Raw genomic sequence first — 20,931 nt, 5'->3', positions numbered from 1 at the left:
GCCTCTCCCAATTCCCTTTCTGAAATGTGTGCCACTTTTCCAGTGAGCTGTCTTTTCCATTTATCTGGCTCATGAAAATCCTTCTCCTTAGGGGTGCCCATCCACATTCACATTATGTCTCCTTATGTCAAGGTATCAAATAAAAGAGAGTCAAGATGAGGCTGGATGAAAGGAAATGGTGTGAGTTGGGAGAAAAGGTACGAAATGAAAGTTGGCATGAAGAGGGGGTAGTATAGGAAAAGCAATGATCAGCAAGGCCCTTTCATCATACTCTCACGCTCAAATACTAGCAAGTCTTTAAACCAGCTAAGGCAGAGGATTCTAGAACCCAGCAATCTTGATGGTTTTCCTTTTCTGCCTGGGCACATTATGAGGTAACATCTCCCAGCCTCCTGTTCCAGCAATTCTGTCAGAGCCATGGGGCTGAGTTCTGGCCTGTGGAAAGGGGCCAATTCCACTTCTGGTTCATAACAATTTCCTATGGGTAATCCTCCACTTTCTTTTCCCCTTCTTTAACAACTTTAGGGCCCACATGTTGAAGATCAAAGTGTCCCAAGACGGAAAGACCTTTAGTCCCTAAGTGACTGTATGGATTAGAGACTAGCTCCACCCCACAGCCCCATTCCTCTACCTATTCTGTCGACAGCATTGGCTGTGACCAAACAATAGACTTTATTTCATTTCATTTATTTTTTTTAATTGCTTGAAACCACTGAGATTTTAGGGTCTTTGTTATAACAGTTATCCTATACTAATATAAAGGCTAGTGGTTTTTTTCTCTACTACTCCTATTCACTCACTTTAGTTATTCATTCAAAAATATTATTAAGTCAGAAAGCTTCAGTGATAGACGCTGATACAGATTAAATTACACACACACATACATACGTACATACATACACACACACACATACATCCTTCTTTGGATCTGCTAGCTGAACAACAAAACTTAATACTGACATAGGTTGAAAGAAATTATTTTACATGGAGTTTAAATATAGCATATCCAGGAAGAGGGTGTAAAAAATCAGAATATGTAAAAGAAAAACAGAACCTTAGAACTCCTCCAGCCCAGCTCCCTCATCTGGTCAGTGAGAAAACTTAGGAGGCCTTACCATTAAAAAAAATTTTTTTTAATCTACTATTATTTTCTAGATGAAGCTCACATAGGAAAAAAAGGGACTCTGAGCACATAGTCAATAATTTAAGAAGACATTTTTCAAAGGACATCATTTGCTTCCTGCCTTAAAACTCTTCCAGCACTGGAGGGGAAGCAAACACACACTCGTGTGTAAGGCCACATATGACACACATGGCCCAGCAGTCAAAAGTGTAGCATTGCTGCAGGAAGCCCTCCCTGACTCTTTTCCAGGCTGTGTCCAGACAGAAAAAAAAATCTCAAAAACAAGCAAGGGCAATTTTATTCAGAGGGAGGCAAGCCATGTCATACTTTCTGAAAAGAAAACTGTATTATTCCAAGGAAGACCTGCAGGAAATAATACATTGACTCCCCTCTCCCAATCATGTTTACAAAGCAATGATCTGTCAGCGCTCTCCTTCATCCTGGCTCTGGAAGGATGCTCTAGAGAACAGTTTTGAATTCACTTGATTTACAGACACCATGCGTGTATCATCTGGAAGCGAAGAGGATGAAATGTCATTCTTATATAGGAGCTAAATTTGGCCGAGAGGCTATTGCTTCTGTGCGATCAAATCAAAAGAAGAGACTACATGTTTGTTCACTCTGTGTTCTTCCACCAAAAGCACATCCTCAGAAGCTGAGATTTCTTTTTTTTTTTTTGAGGGCAGAAATCATGTCTTATTCACCGTTCCTTTCCTAATTCCTCCCTAGCACATGGTTGGCACAAAATAGGTACTAATAAAAAGTTAAATTTGAATAAAATTGAGGCACCTGGAAGAAGTGCTCTGGTTATCATGTATAAAATACACTTATCATTTATAAAATAAATAAATATGATTTGCAGGTATAATTAGTCCGGAAAAGCATAGGGTGGGCTGAGGGGTGGGGGATGCCAATCTTATCCGTCTTTGCTCTTGAACCCTCCACAAGCCTGGAGGAAAGGGATCGGGAGTTATCTAGCTCAGAAGTTGAAATTTCATTTCAGTGACTATCTGAGAGGTGGTTTCCTAGAAGCAGACTGGGTTGTTGTTCCTTTGATTTATAGCAGGAGTGTTCTTGGGAGAAAGCTTTTAGGTATGAAGGAGGCAGGACAGTGCAGGCAGAGAGGTTAGGTTAGAATTGGATTTAGCTAAGACTGGCTTCAGTCTGACCCCATGGGGAGCTCTGGAGTGTGAGTTACACCTCAGAGTTGACCTACCACAAGGTTTTATATACCCACATCAGTTAGTCATTGACTGGAGCCAAGGTGGCAGTTCCAAGGGTAGTTCTCTGTAGAAGAGGTAACTGAGTTGTTAGCAGTCAAACCCACAGCAGCCGGGGGATGGAGTACACCTGCCAGGTAAAGGGGCTCTGACCGGGGCACCAGTAGCATCCATTCCAGTGCATTTTACTCTAGCTCTTTCGTTCATGGAATGTCATGAACGACTGCACATTTTTACATATAACAGTTCAAGAATAAAGGTGTTCTTAAGGGTACTGTGAGTTTCCTGTTTCTCTCATTCCAAATTAAAATTTACTTGCTATACCTGGTTATAATTAAAAGGATGTTAGGCTCAATATTATTTTAGAAACATTATCAAAGCCCTTTTTCCCCCAAATCTCTTCCTAACCCTAAAGAAGTTCACAATTTCATCACATAGTTTATTTTATAACTTTGGAATCACGCTTTAAATTTATCTTTGAAAGATTTGTTTTACTTGTAAGCCTCACATTTGTCACGTTACTGAAACATATTTGCAGAACTACTATGTGCTGGGCATTTTGCTAGGTTTGGGGTAGACAATGATGAACAAGACAGTTTCTTTTCAAGGAGGTGACCGTTTTGAGAAAAGTCAACAATTCAAAGTAAATGACAATGAGCTATGATGATGGACTAGAAGATTCCATGGGAACATGCAGGAAGGGCACCTAATCCAAGTGTGGGGTTTCACAGGAGAGGTGGATTTTAAGTCAAGGGATCCAGGATGGTTGGGACACTGCATCACTCTCCCTGCTCAGGTACCACTGCAGCACCCACATTGTAGCTCATCCTCACATGCCAGTCAGCTCTTTATATCAAAGCAATAAACTTGATGAAAAGAAAAACCACGTAAAATGTCTGCATTTTACATGGCAAAATCATCGGCAAATTCTAGCTTTGTGATTCAGCTTCACTTTAATCAAAGCCAGCTGAATGGTTTTCAGCCCTAAACAGCTAGAAATGGGTTTGCACTTCCCCAAACATTTCTAGATCTGTAAATTATCCATTTCATATCAGGAAGCCAATCTCAGTACATGTGTTTGCGGATTAAGCACCCTCATAAAAAACAGAAAACTTTAATTAAGCAATGAAGAATGTATATTAGGGGATAGAAGATTAAACAATAAGCATAATGTAAGAATTCACTTAAACCGATACGTTTATTTTTTAAAGCGCATAAAATCAGCCACTTACAAACAGGGGTGTTTTATAACATGAGTAGCTCCAATCATTTTTCCTTTTTGAGATTCCCACCTCAAAATATTAATACACACCAACAACCCACATTAAAAATAATTTTTGCTATAAAACTTGAAAGGCTTTTTATAATTTTTTTGGAAAACATCTGGCTCTGAGCAACTTATTAAGTTATGGTGGGCTATGATTTGTCAGCAAAAGGAAATCTATCCAAAATGTGTCTTCAAAAATCACTGATGTTGGAATAAATACTAAATTTAACCATGGTTGAAGTTAGCAAAGTGTAATGTTTTACAGACATTTAACTAATTTATTAATTTTCATTTTTCTTTTCCATACATGAGAGCAAACACACATGCTTTTTTCAGGTGGCAAGCACTTTTCGTAGGCTCTTAAAAAGTTTGTAGTTTCAAGGTACTGTCTATGGCATCTAAAGGATGAAACAGATGTGCCCACAAAGTGTGTTGTAACTAAAGTTAGAAGCTAGAATATTTATGTTTATGTAGATAACAGAAATAGCACTCAGAGCTAGTGACTCAGTTATGATATTCACCATCCATGCCTTCTTTGAAGCCTGCAAGGGTGGACCACGGACACGAACCGTAATTGGCAGTAACACAGCCAATTGTTAAGGTCCTTTGACGGACACCACACTCTCAGGTAGAGTGGGATCTGTAAGCAGCTGGCATCTGATGAGTTTGTTGAAGCGGAACAAACTCAAGCAATGAAGACTAAAGACACACTTGAAGAAACCCCATCTGCACAATTTCAACCCTGAGAGCAACGGCAAGAGACCAGCGTGGCAGTCAGCCATAGGAAATAAGGCTTTACTTGCAACTAAGGATTGAGACCAACCACCAGATGAAGAGGCCAAGGGGTAAAAAGCCGCAGACTCTGTAAACACTGGCCCAGGTTAGAGATCCAAGATCAATCCTGAGTGTGATACTATGTTGAGTCACACTGGGGAATTTTCAGTTTCTCACGCACACACACACACACACACACACACACACAGCACGTATGCGTGTATATATATGTTTATATATACATATATTTTATATATGTACACAATACACTACTTTTTTAATGTACAAATATATATATATTACATATATAAGTTAAATGTATATATAGAAATATAAACATGTGTATAGTTTTAGTAACCTGCAACGGTGACTTCAGTGAATTACAACCACAGCAATATTCTACCCAAGAAACTACTTTGACACACAAAGGGCTTAACATAATATACTATCCAATGATTCTAAAACTTAGCTGATTATTAGAATCATTAAGCTTTTTTTTTTGCGGTATGCGGGCCTCTCACTGCAGTGGCCTCTCCCGTTGCGGAGCACAGGCTCCGGACGCGCAGGCTCAGCGGCCATGGCTCACAAGCCTAGCCGCTCCGCGGCATGTGGGACCTTTCTGGACCGGGGCATGAACCCGTGTCCCCTGCATCGGCAGGCGGACTCTCAACCACTGCACCACCAGGGAAGCCCTCATTAAGCAGGGAAGCCCTCATTAAGCTTTTTTAAAACTATACATGCCTAAGTCATACCCAAGACCTTTTGTATCTGAATCTCTGAGGCAGAAGCTCAGGAATCTGCATATTTAAAAAAACAAAACAAAACACAAAACAACAATTTGGTCATTTAAATTGTGGAACTGCTGGTTTACAAATATAAAAATGTCTCGCCTGACCCCAAGAGACAGCGTTAGAACCAGAGTGCAAGACAGATAGCATTTGTACCCTATGCCCCAATAGAAGCATCTTTAAAGCCAGTAATAACATGATACTAATTTCCTAAGTAACAGTTCCCTCCTCTGATGGGCCACTATCCAAGTAAAAGTGAAAAGTAATCACAGAAACATATTCTTATGTGTGAACAATCAATTTCTACTTCCTCAAGAAAGTCACCCAAACTGGGTTCCTTCTCCACAAAAAAATGCTGGGTGAGATATCTTCAGTGACGGAGTCCTTCTTATTCATATTTTTACTGGAAGAGTTGCCCATATTAACAAAATCCCACTTTACCCTTTAACATAACTTTGTGGAAGGAAAGAGTGCAGTGTTGGCGCCTGAGAGTGGATTCTAATCCTGGCTGCAATGCTGGCTTGCTGTGTGGCATTGTTTGAGTGACTTCAACTTTCTGAGCTTCAGATTCTTTGTCTATATAATGGGGTCACAGTGCCTAGAATTCATGATTATTCTGAGGATTGGAGAACATAACATTTGTAAAGCACTGCACTTAGTCAAGAATCAATGACAGTGGCCGCTGCCCTTTTTATTAAAATAATCTGCCAAATCCCAATTGCATATACTGTCATCACTGTGGTTGACTGGGAGAATGTTTTCCCGGGATTTTATAAAAACCCGTTTAGATCCATGAAAAGGAAAATCGTGTCGTTCTCTCCACTGGCTTTGTGATGAGTTTTACATTTCCTCTTCTGGAGGAAGGAAGATACTCAAGGGGATAATTATCATGAATCTTAGTATTTAATAAAACAGTCCTTAGATGAATCTCTCATCATAGCTTGACATTTATGATAGGAATTAAATCCAGATCGTTGACTCAAGTTCAATTTTTCAAGTGTATTTTAAGTCCAACTCTCTTTGATGAAGTGGGACATTCATCACAAGTATGGCCTTTGTTTACATCAAACCCACATAAAAAGGAAGCGTGTTCCAAACGTCCTTTCAATGTGGACTCCAAGAAAATTAAACGACAAGCCACTTGCTTTTTCTTTAGACTTTTTTCATAGTTCATTAAAATCTTCTAAGGTGCCTTAATAATGCTAAGGACAGGCATTATAAAATATTGCACTGTCCTGACTCATTAGGTCTACACTGAAAATAGTGGATACTTGTATCAGCTAAAGTTGAAATTTTATATAGAAATTCTTTATATGAATTAATTCCCACAATAGCTCTATGGAGTCGAATATTATTTTTTCCACTTCACAGATGAGGAAAGTGAGGCTTGGGCTTTTTAAGTAACTGGTTCAGTGTCACATGGCTGGGGTTCAAACTGAGGTCTGGCTAACTGGCCAAGTCTCTGATATTTACCACTGGACCATCCTGCTTCTCGTAACCACACAAGTTCAGCAGAATTCATATGTAGAACTTTTTTAACAGTATTTCACCTTTTAGAGATGAAAAAGGAAGGCTGTGGTTATGGCATGAAGACAGGAGAGGCAGGGAGCAGTAACTTGGGGGGAAGGAAGCATTCCAATTTCAGTTTACTTGGAATTTTAAAACTAACACCCTTGGTACAAAGGAGGAATTGCTACCTTCCAGATGCCATACCATATATATCTCCTGGTCATTTTTATTTCTTGTCTCTCTGACTTTTTAGAAAACCATAGTAAGAATTGGAAAATAAAAATAATTTTAAAAGTTTCTATTTGGAATGCTTGACAGAAAGCTGGTGGTCTTGGATATGAGGGAGCCTCAGAACTAGAAAAGAGGTAGTTTTTCCTTTCCTTTTCAGTTCTTTCTTTCACTGCTTATACTTATCATCCATGTCTTGCCCGTTTTTCCTGGTTTCTCTAAGGACCACCTGGTGTCTAGGGTGGGGGATGAGAGATCCACCCTACATCAGAGGAACCCAAAGATCACAGGGTGGACCCTGGGGTCAGAGACACCAAGAAAAGAAGAGGAAGGAGGCAAAAAGGGAGATGGCAAGACTGACAGTGGAAAAGAAAGATGAGACAAGGATGCTGTTGGCTGCAATGACTCAGAATGAAAACTGATGCCTGAATACATTTGGCTGTTAACTCTGCACTTGCGCTGTTGCTTTATGTGGTGTGGTCCTGCATTGTGCTCTACTGGCTTCCCAGCAAGAGGCTGAGCCTGGTTCAGTGAAGAAGTCCAACTTTTGCTGGACTTCCTTATAGCCTGAGGCCCAGGATTGCCTCTACAAGTCAAAGATTCCCCTTGGGAAAAGCCAGAATAAGCTAGAAACATTAGAAAACATGTTTCCTGTTTAAAGAGGAGATGCTTAATCTTTTTTTTAGTCTCTGCTAAACCCTCCTTCCTTGTAGACTAAATGAATAAGTGACATTGGCACTGCCTCTGGGTAAGGGATGCTAACCTTTCCCTAAGCTAATAGTCAAGGTGATGGCTCTGGCTTTGGGCTATGAATTCTTAACAGTCTATAAGAAAAGACAATGATTAAAAAGGAAGAATGACCAGTAAGGAAGAGCCCCTCACTCCTACAGCACACCTCACTCACCTGCTCTCTGCAACTCTCCAAGGAGCTAGAAGCACTGATCGGACATCACCACGCATATTTATCCCAGCTTCCTCCTTCTTTGCCTTGAGTGGTCTTTACTCACTCAAGATCAGAGGAAATGAGGCACAGTAATGGGAAGTCATTTCAGGGCTTCGAGTAAAGAAAAGACAAAATAACCTTGTCTTCCTGATTCCCCAGACAGTTTTCTGGAATTAGTTTCTCAGGCATTTCAGCAGTAAGTTTCATCATCCAGTGTGTTTGCTCTCAGTCTGTCCTATGCCACGGTTGTTACTGTCATTATTATTACTTATAATTTATTATGATTATTACTACTACTATTATTATTTCCTTTCTGAATGCAACTTTGCATTCAGAGGCAGAGCAGGAATAATCTTAAGTGTCTGTCCTTAGTTCTCTTTCAGCAACACCCTCTCCCACAGCCTAACCAGAAAGAAGGAGCTCCATGTCTGAGATCTGTTCCTACCACTATGAAAGTTGGTCCTGGACCTCCAACTGTACAATCCTGCTAAATAACTATCTAATTGTTTTAGACCCTTTACTTTCATTAAGACCCCAGATGCTTGACTAAACAGATCAGAGCCTCCTAAATAACTCTGTTTTCACCCATCTTTCCTCCCAGCTTGACTGTTTCCGATGAAGACCCATTGGTTTTCCTGGCCCCAGGGAAGAGTCATGGTCTTGATTCCACTTCCTCCTTCTATTTCTTCCTGGTAGATGATGTACAAATTGCCTCCTTTAGTTATTGAAAGTCTCTCCTGTTCTGGATATTTTCCTTCTGAGGTAGTAATGAACAACTCTCTCTAAGCTGAGCATAGAACATGGCACATAGTAGGTACTCAGTTAAGATATGTGCTCAACTAATATCTTATTAAATAAGATGCCAAGATATTGAAATAATATTGGGTTGGCCAAAAAGTTCATTCCCGAACAAAATTTTGGCCAACCTAATATATAAGTGGTTCCTTCCTCAAGCAGGGAAGCCCCTCCTCACGCTACACAATTCTAGGCGGCACCACTATATTTTATTCTGTGTTTTTGGCACCCCCTCAAATTGTACTCTGGAATAGTATTGCCCTCAATATCTTTTCTAAAGCAATTGTCACAGGATTTGCACGATCTTTTTTTTAACATGGCCCTATAAAGAAAGAGTATCCTCTGGAAACCAGTTTTAAAAAGCAATTCCATTCCCATCCAAGAATTTTTCAAAATAGGAATTAGAGACACTTGAAAGTTTTACCTCCAGATTGAGCGAGAGAGGGAAATAAAATCCATGTACATATATATTAACGCTTTATTACACGCTAAGACTTTTTATCCTATAGAATAAAACATGTTTGGAAGAATGGCAAAATATTTATAAAAAATTAAAAAAAAATTCCAAACCCAAACGATCTAGACACTAATCCAATATGTTTGATTTGGGAGTTCCTTGCCAAGACTAGAACCAAATCTTTAGAATTGCTGTTTTCAGAGCTTCAGGAATCATGAAGGAATCTAGGTGTGTAACCACACAGGATTTTAGCCTAAGCCCTTTGCCAAAACATACAAATACTTTTAGACACTCCTTCCACATGTACAAGAAACCTACATAAATCTAACTTTTAGAGAATGCCTCTTTTAGATACCTTCACCTGGACATGCTTTACAAACTAATTCCATTTGATAGATAGAGACTAAACTGAGATTTTAAGCAAATGAAAGCTGGATGTGAAACCAAAAAAAAAAAAAAACAACCCAACATGGAAGGAATTTAAATTCACACACCTACACTCCTATAGAAAAAATGATTTCCTTATTCTTGAGCAGTATAGCTAAAGGCAGCCTTGTTTGAGTAGAGAAGTGTGTCTTCCAGCCAATCGTTTGCTAACCTAGTGGGTTAGTTGTCCTCAGAAATACCAGGGAATGTCACCAAATGTGTTGTCCTTTACTGGATTGGATCTAAGTGGCGGACACTATATATAATTCAGTCTTGAGAGAAACTGTGCAGCTGCCCACATGTCTACATCAGTGTCCTTTTAAGGAAGACCAGCCTCTCTCCCTTGCTGAACATGTAATGACTTCCTATTGCCTTCCTGTTAAAGCTCAAAATCCTTGGTCTGAAAAAAAGATAGCTGTTGTGAGTTTGTTTTTACCACTTCAGTTTCATCTCTTGACAATCTCTCCACACCTGTGTGCACACACTGTACACTCGTGCACGTATACACACACACACACACACTGCAGTCTAATCTCCAGCCATACGGAACTAGGTTCAGAAATGGAAATGCCCCACCTTCTCTTCAACTCCACTCCTTTATATGCCATATAGGCTGTCCTCTCTACTTGCAATAGCTTTCCTTTCCTCATGTATCTGGCTAATTTCTATCTCTCAGTTGAAATCCAGTCTGTATGGTGCCCCCTCTGGAAGCTTTCCCTCACCCTCCAAGTCTGGCTTAGTTATCTATTCTTTGCGCTCCCACAGGGCTCTGTCAATACTCCCATTATAGCATATGTTTCTTATTTGGTTCTATTTCCCCCCAAAAGCTATAAACTCTTTGAGGACAAGAACCTCAACCCTGGCTCAGTGAAGACATGTTGAGTAAACAAACTCTAGTTGTTAACTCGTCCCTCAACCATCCTTATACTTTCTTTTATTGTTGTCCACTTGAACAGGAATTGATAATTGATGCATATTAAATAAATGGAGAATATTACAGAGAGTCATAATTACTAAATTCCAATTCATATGATTCTTGATTTCCTTTAGGTTTGCTCCCTGAGAATTTGAAACAACTGGAAAATCTGTTAGACCAAAGCACACTATTCAGTGCAAACTATATTCAGGTTACGGGAACATTCAGAAAGAGGTGTGGTTAATTTGGGAAGGTTTGATGAAAGTTTCTAGATTTTGAGGAAAGTTATAGACATGGAAGAATACCAGTTAAGGGAAACAGATGCAGGATTGGTAGAATGCAGATAGATGGGAGGAAAAAATAAAGAAAAAAAAAAAACACCTGGTTTGCCTTCCTTGCATAGAACTTGCCAACAGCAAGAGTGACTTGGTGAGAAATCTACTGTGCTAACGAGCAACCTTGGGCAAGTCCTTACCCTTTGGCCTGGTGAGCCATCACGTCCTGGTGAACCAACACCTCCTGGGATGCCCTAGATACAGCAAGGACAGGAAAATGGCAGAGTTATCAAGTTATCGAAACCAATTACCCTCTCACCCAGCTTCCCTGAAATAAATCAAGGCCTCCAAACAAACCTGATAGCATAAAGGTGAGGCCTTCCTGACTGAGCATTCAGAACCCAGAAGTTATTCACCAGAAGGAAAAGAAGTGTCCCCCACCAGGGCTCACCCAGGGGAGCATCAGTAGGACCTAAGAGGGGGCTGAAGTAAACGAATACACGCTAATGGTCCTCAGTGTAGAAACCACTCATTGCCAAGATCACAACTGACTTCAGAAGCTACAGTCTTCTTTCTTCTTGGCAAAGCTCTAGAGCTGAGAGCAACGGAATAAAAGAAGAAAAGTAATACCTGTGGGCCAGGAAGTCCAGTCGCTCCTTTCTCTCCTTTTTCGCCTGGCATTCCCTGAACAACCAAAAGGACGTGGGGTTAAGTTCACACAGGTAAATAGGTAAATTCTCAGTCTTTTCTTTTTCTCCACTGATTCTTTTAACATTTCCAACATTAAATTGCTTTCACACTAACATCCAAATACAGCGTATTTCACTTTTCACATAAGCTACACCACCTAGGTAAGCATGCCTACAGACCAGAACGTTTATATAGCAGAATAGTTTAAACACAGTGTATACAGTCTGATATGGCTAAGCTCATACTGTAAATACGTGAGGGGAGTTGAATATTTCAGTATTATTTATAGTTTAGATTTTAAAGCTTATATCTCTCTATATTTTTGTTTTGTTTTGGCCAGAAATTTATAAGAATGGAAAAGCAAACACAGTACCTGACAAGTAGCAGGACCTCAACAAATAGTTAGTAGTAGTAATAGTGGTAGTAATTATACAAACTGGCATGTTAATGCTTTCTAAGATGTGAAAATAACTCTGGAAAAGACTTCTTAGCTAGGGAGACACAATCATATGCACAGAAAGATTGCTAAAAATGTGCTTAACAGCATCATGCTTCAAATACTAATGACAGAGATTGGCTTTTATTCCTTAAATCTAGATCCGTCTAGTAAGATCACTGAAAATCAGTGAGTGGGATTGAATTTGTTTTCATTGGTACAACTTATACAAAAAAAATGTGGCTGTAGAGAGTATACTGTCTATAATCTAAAACTCAGAGCACCACACTTTGAGGCCTGTTGAGATAAAGATCATAATTCAAAGGCTTTCATGAAGCTATTTCCACAATTACTACAAATGCAAAATGAATAACTTAAATTTGTATAACATTTGTCACTTTCTAGATTTTATCATACCCCCTAAGGACTTAGTCAAACAAGAAAAAGGGCCATACATGTCAAGCCCTGCTTTCTTTTCTATAGACAAATTACCTACTCCCTAGGCACATATCTGTTTGTAAAAGACCCCCTTCGTTGAACAAAAAATTGGCTAATGAATGAAGTCTCAATTATTACTTTCAGTTCTCAGTTCTTATTTTTAGGGGTTGGAAGAGGCTGAGGATCATTATCAAGGCACAGAAGACAATAGTTCATTCTATATAACTCATGGAGAAGTAATAACAATAAAACCCATCTGAATGTTTACACACGACTCACAGGCATTCCTTGAATAGACAGACCACTTGGTCCTTGGGGTCCAGGAGGACCCTGAGGTCCCGGAGGGCCTGTTTCACCCCGAGGGCCATCTGGTCCCTGGAAGGCAAGAAGTCATCCCAAAGGTAAGTTAAACCCTCTGGTACCCAGAAATATCTGCTACCCAGATATTTCTACTTACGGCGTTTATAATTTATTTCATTAACTAATTTTTCCTAAGACATAAAACACTCATAGGATAACAAGACACCAAGCCTCAGATGATCCACCTCCCAGGCAAAGTGTCATCAGTAAAGAAAAGAGTAAACACACAGTAGTTGCTGCAACTTTATTTATTTATTTTTGCTTACATAAATAGGAACATTGTGCCCATTATGTGAGTAACTAGATGCCCACACTCCACAACAAACCCAAAAGATGTAAGTGATACAAGACTACCCTCTTGGTTTGTGAAGGTTCACACCATCCAGCCGAACTATAGTCTCTCCCCCTTCACTACTGTGAACTATCTGTCTCTGGAGCACTCATCTGCGTTTACTGAAGACATTGCCTCCCTTGTAGTGTATGAGATGGAGCCAAGACATCAAGTATCTGCCTAAGAAAATGTGTCACAATCTCAAAAAATAAAACAAAACAAAAAAAGAAGATATCTTATGGTCTGAGTTTTGAGCTGCGTACTACCTGATTAATTATCTTCAGCCTTCTTTCACTGACTTCTCCCCTGTAAGCCTGCCCCCACCCTCCACATTCGCTCTTACCTTGCTCTACTTGTTTCCAATTTTCTAGTAAAACAACATTGCAATGTTCTCTTCTCCATGAATAAATACTATGCAAATTTAATAAGTCACCATACTGAAGCAGTTAAGTCAAGCAAGGTGGTTGGAGCGATGATTCGGAGCAACATGGTGAAAATGAGATAGTAAATTATAAAGGGCCTTGAATGTCATGCTAAGGAGGGTGAATTGTGTTCTCAAAGCAATCACACATGACTGCAGGTTTTAAGAGTATGATGTGATCCAGTATAACTTTAAAGAAATGAATCTGGGGGCAGATGTGAAGAACCAATCAAAAAATCAAGCCACTGGAGCCAGAAGAACAATTAGAAGATTTGCCAAAAGCCAGGTACAGGATGATGGGGCCTGAACTCAATTAGTGGCTGGGCTTCTGCCAACCCTTAGGGCACCTTTTTGCAAAGTAGAAAAATGTGTACCTTGACATGGATTGGCACCAACTTGGTCCTCTTAGTTGGTGCCATTGTACAGTGTACAACCTGAACCACCACATTTGATGGCCTTGGGCAGTGAGAATGGAAAATAGAGCTGTGTGTTTGATTATACAGTACCTGGTGGGAGGGGAGAAGGAGGAGGCTGAAACCTAAGAAATTACCTGGAGGACTGCTGCCTAGTTGTGATTCAGTGCTCCCTCGATACATCTTTTTTGCAGATAGAGGAAAAGAAGACTATATATGAGCAAGAACTGCCTAAGCAACTAAACCACTTGGAACACTGACACTCTATTTCTTACCCAGAAACCTTTCTTTTCACTTAAGTTACTAAATTTTTTTTTGATGAAAAAACACAAGCTTTTAAGAATAAGGGAAAAGGCTTCAACACGACTTTCATAAAAACATAAGGAGCTTTAAACTGCGAAGGGTGAATATTACTTAACTCCAAAATTATATTATGGCTAGTGATGTGAGAGGGAGGAAGAATGTTACCTTTGGGCCCAGGTCACCTTGTTGGCCCTTTGGTCCTCGGAGTCCTGGACCACCCTGGCAAACAGATGTTAAGTATTAGCACAAAGACAAATCTGAAAGCAATATATTTCATTCATTTTACTTAATAATATGGATTATGTAATTCTCATTTTGTATAAAGGCCAACACATTGTGTAATGGTGTATGTGCATCATGATCCTGAACGGGAAATCTACCCCCCAGATTCACCTTTTCCTGCTGATGATTACACAATTGGAGCAAACGTTCTATGCAAAATCCCTTTAAATTAAAAAAAAAAAAAGCTACAGGATCTTTTAATTGAGTGTGTAAGAGTACAGCTATTGATGACGCAAATAATAAAAATATACTGTTAATCTAAAATTATGCATGTCCTATACCAAGACTTTGAGATTAAATTATTTAATTAAATTGTAAAAAGCATATAAAACAGTAACAATTTCATTTTCTTTATTTATACCATAAAAAGCTAATGACATTAGTGTTTCTGAAACTTCAGGTATTTGCATTTTCCCCTCAAAATTTCTGTCATATTAATGCACTGCCTGTACTATTATTTAATAGCATTTTCTTTATATACATACATACATATGTACATACATAATAAATATGTATATATGTGTATATGCATTCTTTGTAAACATATGCTTTGTATATGTGTACATACATATATGCAAATATACTCTGAATATTTTTTAATTGACTCATATTTCACTTAAATCTATTTTGAAAGCAAATATTATGTACTATAGTAGATGAAAAACATATAGATACTTAAGTATATAAGTATTATATAATACTTAGTAAGTATATAAGTATTCTTATATACTTACTAAGAATATAAGATAAACCTAAAAATATGCTATAAATAATGTTGGTAAATTTAGCTAGATTTTGTTCCTAGTGAAGTCTGTGAGCAATTGGTTTGCTCTTTGTTAAAAAGGGGCATGGGTAAGTATTAGAAGGGTCATATGGGCACCAGTCTGAGAATATTGCTTTCACTTGAGCAGAAGGATGAAAAGATCATTGAAAATGGAATAGCTTTCTCACTATGTGAGTCTAGTTGATTTCCTGCTATGTCCATGACTACTGAAAATCATTTTGTGTACCATCAGCAAAACACTTGCATCACTTGGGAAAAGACTGGATCAGGTGATAGCTAAGGCTTCTTCCAGTTTAGCAATTAAATTCACTCCCCCGCCCCCATCAATATTAGTTGGTTGCTTACCTTCCAGACTTTTAAAATACAATTAAAAAATTGTGTTTTATGTATGTGTATCTATAGAAAATATTACCTATTATTAGTGTTTTTGTGGTATTCTTTGATATATATAGATTGCATATGTGATAGAACACTTTACATATATTTTTGAGTTAATATGTTTTTCCATAACATGACTAACTTATTCTAAATGAGTTGCACAGTTATCTGTACAATGGATAGTTTGTTTAACCATTCTTTCGTTATTGGAAATGGAGGAGTTTTGCCCACAATTTGTTGCTGTCTAAACTACAATTAACATCCTCATACATGCCCTGAGTACAAACTTTAAGATTTAAGTACAAATGTTAATATTTAACATATCATCAAGTAGAATTTTCAATGAAATTTAATGGATAGGCAGATATATTGCCAAATTGTGCTCCAAAAAAACTGTGCCAATTTATTCATCTGTTAGGAGTTTGAGGGTCTCTGCTTCTCTAAACCTTATTAGCACTTGATATTGTTAAACTTTGCATTTTTATGAACCTGACTCGTAAAAACAATACCTTACTCCTATTTTAATTTTTATTTCCCTTAAAACTACTGTGATTGAGCATCTTTTCATAACATTTGTCCATTTACATTTTATTTCAATACAACTAACAATTTATATACTTCACCCAGTTTTCTATTGGGTTACAAGTCTTTTTCTCTGTAATGTACAGAATTCTTCATATATTTGGATGCTACATCTTTAACTGTTATAGATGATGCAAATGTTTTTCCCAACTGTGGCAGACACTGTTGGTTGACTATCAAAGAGTCTTCTCTGACTCCTTTCATTTTTCCAGCTATAAAGACAGAGATTTGCTTGCTCAGCCTCCTTTGAAACCAGGAATGGTCATGTTAACTGGTTTGCGCCAATTTGATCAAGAAGCCGCAAGCCTAAGGAAAGCATATTTGGAAACTGGAACAAGCTTGGGTCTTGATAAAGTTGCTGAGCGCCATATTTGCTTGGGATCATCTACCTTTAGGTCTTTTGTTGAGCAAACAATAAATGTCCAAATGCCCCAATGATTTACACCACTGTGTTAGTCAAATTTTCTGTTTCTTGCAACAAGCCCAATGCATCCCAATTAACATACCCATTCTGGCACACCTCTTTAATTTTGTTTGCTCATCTTAAATGATTGTTTTTTTTGTTTTGTTGCGGTATGCGGGCCTCTCCCTGTTGTGCGGCCATGGCTCACGAGCCCAGCCGCTTCGCGCGCATGTGGGATCCTCCCGGACCGGGGCACGAACCCACGTGCCCTGCATCGGCAGGCGGACTCTCAACCACTGCGTCACCAGGGAAGCCCCAAATGATTGGTTTTTAACTGAAGGTTTTGTCCAAATGTGGCAATTTGGCTCACAGATATCCACACACGATGTACCATGTCTCTAAATCCAGGAACCTTTTTATACTTATTTTCCACCTTACCCCTAAACCTTATCATGGAGTAGATGACAAGAATCCAACAAATGTTTGTGGATATAAACTTCTATCCTTTTAATAAGCAAGGGTTAGTCTAAGCAAAAGAAATATGGTTCTTTCACCCATGGCTTCCTATGGCTTTACTAGAGTTTTATTGGCACGTAATACCACTGTGTAAATTCTTGAGTGAGAAAATAATCACGACTATGTTAAATCATCAGACGGGGTTTACTGCATATTGTTTGGGATACTATTTCTTCAATGGTTTATTATACTTTAAATATTTGAAACTGTCAGTAGCTTTTCTGTTTTACCTCTCTTTCTCTCGAAGTCAGAACTCAACCCTTCTCTTTCACTTCTCTGCTGCTTTTTTTCTCATTATGAAGTTTGACTCTTAGGTCATATGTAAATATTTTGTAACTTGTTCCAGCAGCACTGCAGATGAAAAAACTTGATAACCCTCCAGCTAAAAAAGCTTATTAAAGCTACTTAAAATAAAATAAACATTATTCTAATTAAGAGAACTGAAACCTTAAATACCAGGAATGAAGAAGAAACAAAACACCAGAGCAGCAGGCACGTACACTGAGGCTGCCTTGGGGGAGGAAGGGGAAGATGCTTGTGGGTTTGCTGGAAAATGTGTATTTTATAGCCCACACAAGGCAAGGAAATGTGAACTGGGACCTATGAGAAGTGGAGGAAGCATAGAATATGAAACATCCTTTAAAGCTGAGGAACTTGAAAGGCTGCCCTCTGAATGAGCTAGAACAACAACAAAAAGTCTCAGTAGCAGGTGGAGGATCAAGATGTTTTTTCCACTTTAGCTATGGGAGGGGTAGTAAATGTCTCCACTAAGAAATATTACCCAGGGGCTTCCCTGGTGGCGCAGTGGTTGAGAGTCCACCTGCCGATGCAGAGGACACGGGTTCGTGCCCCAGTCCGGGAAGATCCCACATGCCGCGGAGCGGCTGGGCCCGTGAGCCATGGCCGCTGAGCCTGCACTCCGCAATGGGAGAGGCCACAACGGTGAGAGACCCACGTACCAAAAAAAAAAAGAACAAGGACACAGTTTTACAGTCATCATAAGTGAAAGCTCTCACACCTGGCAACATCAGACAGTGCTGGTGAGAGGCAGGGCAACTAGACCTCTCATACAGAGTGTGTGGGAGAGGATATTGGGACCACCACCTTGAAGAGTAATTTGGGGTTTTTTTCGTGAAGTTGAACATGCACCTTCTTTTTTCTCCAACAAATCTAATTCTAAGTGTTATTGCAAGAGCACTTACTCAAGCTTGCAAAGAGACATACAAAGGACATTCACTGTAATGATACTGTAGCAGGAAAATACTCCACAGTAATGGGTCAATAAACTCTTGTTTATATAGTGGAATTCCTTACAGAAGGTACAACGAATAAACTAAACAATGTGATTAACCTTGATAAAGTTCGAAGACATACTTTGGGATGAAAAAAAGCAAGCCACACACAGTCGAAAATAAATCTTTGTTTTCAATTCCCAGATTAAACTAAAGACAACTCCTTACATCTGATCAATGGGTTATAATACACAAAATACGTTTATACATATTTTTCTGTGTATTCCTCACAATACCAGTTCAAGAGGTGGGTGTTGTTTATACATGAGGAAATGGAGGTTCACAGTGGCTCCATGTATTACCTAGTCTTATTTAAATTTAATGCTTTTACCATTAACTCCACATTTGCTTCTTTGGGATAAAGAGTCTTTTGTTAAAAAAAAAAAAAGTATCAATATTCGGGTCTACGGCCAGAGCTTGAAAGAGTGTTCTATGTGCCAAAGATAAAGGAGAGACTGATGAGATATATTCCGGATACATTCAGCAGGTTCTCTTCCTTTTTGTTCAGTTCGGTAAGTGTGCTACACAAATGAAGACAAACTATGTTGGTGGGGCCAACCTGGAGCAAATGTCCATGCTGCACACCAGCTGTCAGCGAGGGGTATCTACGCATGCGTGCTGACCGCACCGGTTGCCAACAGCAAGCCACATGTAAGCACAGGTCCGCCTCAGAACATTCCTCCTGCAAGGTCTGGATTTCATGTGCTCCTGCATCTTCTCCTTGTTTTCTTTGTCTTTCTGCCTTGATATATTTGCCACTTCCTAACCAAAGACCAGCTATATCATACTTATCTTAAAGAAACGCTGATAACCCCAGGTTAGCAGGTTAGACATAAGTATTTAGACTTATTACAAAAGATCTATCACAGTCAATTCAAAGACCCAGAGAGTGCAATTATATACATTTTATATTTTTAAAAAATATTTTCTTGCCTATTGGGTGTAAGATAGACTCAAGGATATATTGTACAACGCAGGGAATATAGCCAATATTTTATAATAACTGTAAATGGAAATTAACCTTTAAAATTGTATAAAAAAATTTTAAAGACCTATTTGTAGAGATACATAGACAGTTACCAACCTATGCTAAGAATTTTTAAATGTATTCTTTGAGTGAAATATGATATAAATTAGCATGATTTTGCAAATTAACATCAACACCAACAATAAAAACCCTTCCTTTTATAGTATTTGACCAAATGAGAAAAGGTTATGTTTACTTTTTACATGTACATTTACATGTATGAATCTATATATATATATATAATGTTTATAAGAAAAAAAGGTTTTCTTTCTCCCTCTCTTTCCCTCTCTCTCTCCTTTCCTGTCTTCCTCTCCCCTTTCCTTCCTTTTTCCTTCCTCTCCCCTTTCCCCACCCCCTTCTTTTCTGTATGAAGTTCCAGTCAGTAATGGAGAACTTCATGCTCACATAGGATACTTTTCCTAGTGATTTTGAAAAACCTCCCTTCACTATCAATGTTGATATAGAATGGGCAGAGGGGATGTATGCAAATCTTACAGCAACAAGCAGGGGGCCGATGTTGGCAACATTCACACTGAAAATAAGCCACAGGACTTCAAAGGGAAGATTCTGAATAGATAGCACTGTGAGACATAGTGTGCTGCAGCAGTTAAGAGCATCATCTATAGGAGTCACGGAGACCTGGATTTGAAGAGCAGCTCCTCCAAGCTGTGTTCTTTAGGCAAGTTACTTGACCTCTCTGTGCTTCAGTTTGCTTGTAGGATTAAGTGAGTAAGTATTTAGCACAGTGATGGGCACAGACACGCAACAAGTGATAGTTATAAATATTATTAAAGAACAATTTAAGTTCAAACTAGGCAATACTTACCGGTGGGCCTGCTGGTCCCAGAGCCCCTTTATTGATTTCAGAACAGGAGCAGGAATGTGGAAGCTCTGGGCAGGTCTCTTCATCCCTCTGAGGAGAAAAAGAAATAGCATAACTATTAACAAGATGGTCTATACAAATGGCTTTATGGACTCAAAGAAAACACTTTAAGACACTTCAAAAAAATTAGTAAGTGAGCATTAGTCTAGAAAGGCAGAGAATATTCTCTTCTGACCACAAAATCTTTTCTTGAAAGAAACAATGAATGGCTCTCTAGATCATCATTATTATCAAAGGATGTTGATAAAACGAGCTTGGGAATCCAGGTGAAGAAAGAAAGGCGGAAGTGGGTGCAAAAAAAAAAATTCTGGTTACTATTTAATTCAGTTGGAGGAGTAGTACTCTATGGACTAAAGGTCCTGAACACGTCCTTTGTGTTACAACATTTTTTTCCATTTCAAAGGATAAAAGAAAATTTGTTGGAATGGTCCATCAAAACAACTGCATCTACACTAAAACAAAGAAACAAAAGAAAACAAAAACAGTGCTTAAACACATCATCCCTGTAACAATTTTAACTACTGCTCACCTTCTGTGACTGAAAGTAAGAAAACATCACAGCATCAATCTAAAGCTTTGGGATAGGTCATTTCCTCTTGGAGAATTTTGCTGCCAGGTAACACTACAAGATAGATGATGAATACCAGGCTGAATGTATCTGAATGAGTTAC

The 20,931-nt window shown here is 38.8% G+C and overlaps 1 protein-coding gene across 5 annotated transcripts in view; it reads right to left on the bottom strand.

Annotated features, from left to right (window-relative positions):
- COL14A1 (collagen type XIV alpha 1 chain) overlaps positions 1–20,931 on the bottom strand; it is a 268,310-nt gene that overhangs the window by 43,276 nt on the left and 204,103 nt on the right. For all 5 annotated transcript variants that reach the window (XM_030875687.3, XM_030875690.3, XM_060287056.2 and 2 more), the window contains 5 exons: positions 20,204–20,290; positions 14,279–14,332; positions 12,565–12,660; positions 11,352–11,405; positions 10,922–10,975 (listed from right to left, as the gene is read on the bottom strand). In XM_030875687.3, the coding sequence (XP_030731547.1) occupies positions 10,922–10,975; positions 11,352–11,405; positions 12,565–12,660; positions 14,279–14,332; positions 20,204–20,290 (345 nt within the window). The remainder of the gene's footprint in view (positions 1–10,921; positions 10,976–11,351; positions 11,406–12,564; positions 12,661–14,278; positions 14,333–20,203; positions 20,291–20,931) is intronic.

Source organism: Globicephala melas, chromosome 17 (assembly GCF_963455315.2).
Source record: "Globicephala melas chromosome 17, mGloMel1.2, whole genome shotgun sequence".
Taxonomy (NCBI): Eukaryota; Metazoa; Chordata; class Mammalia; order Artiodactyla; family Delphinidae; genus Globicephala; species Globicephala melas.
The sequence above is the reverse complement of the archived record's forward strand: the minus strand, read 5'-3'. Positions and strand labels throughout refer to the sequence as shown.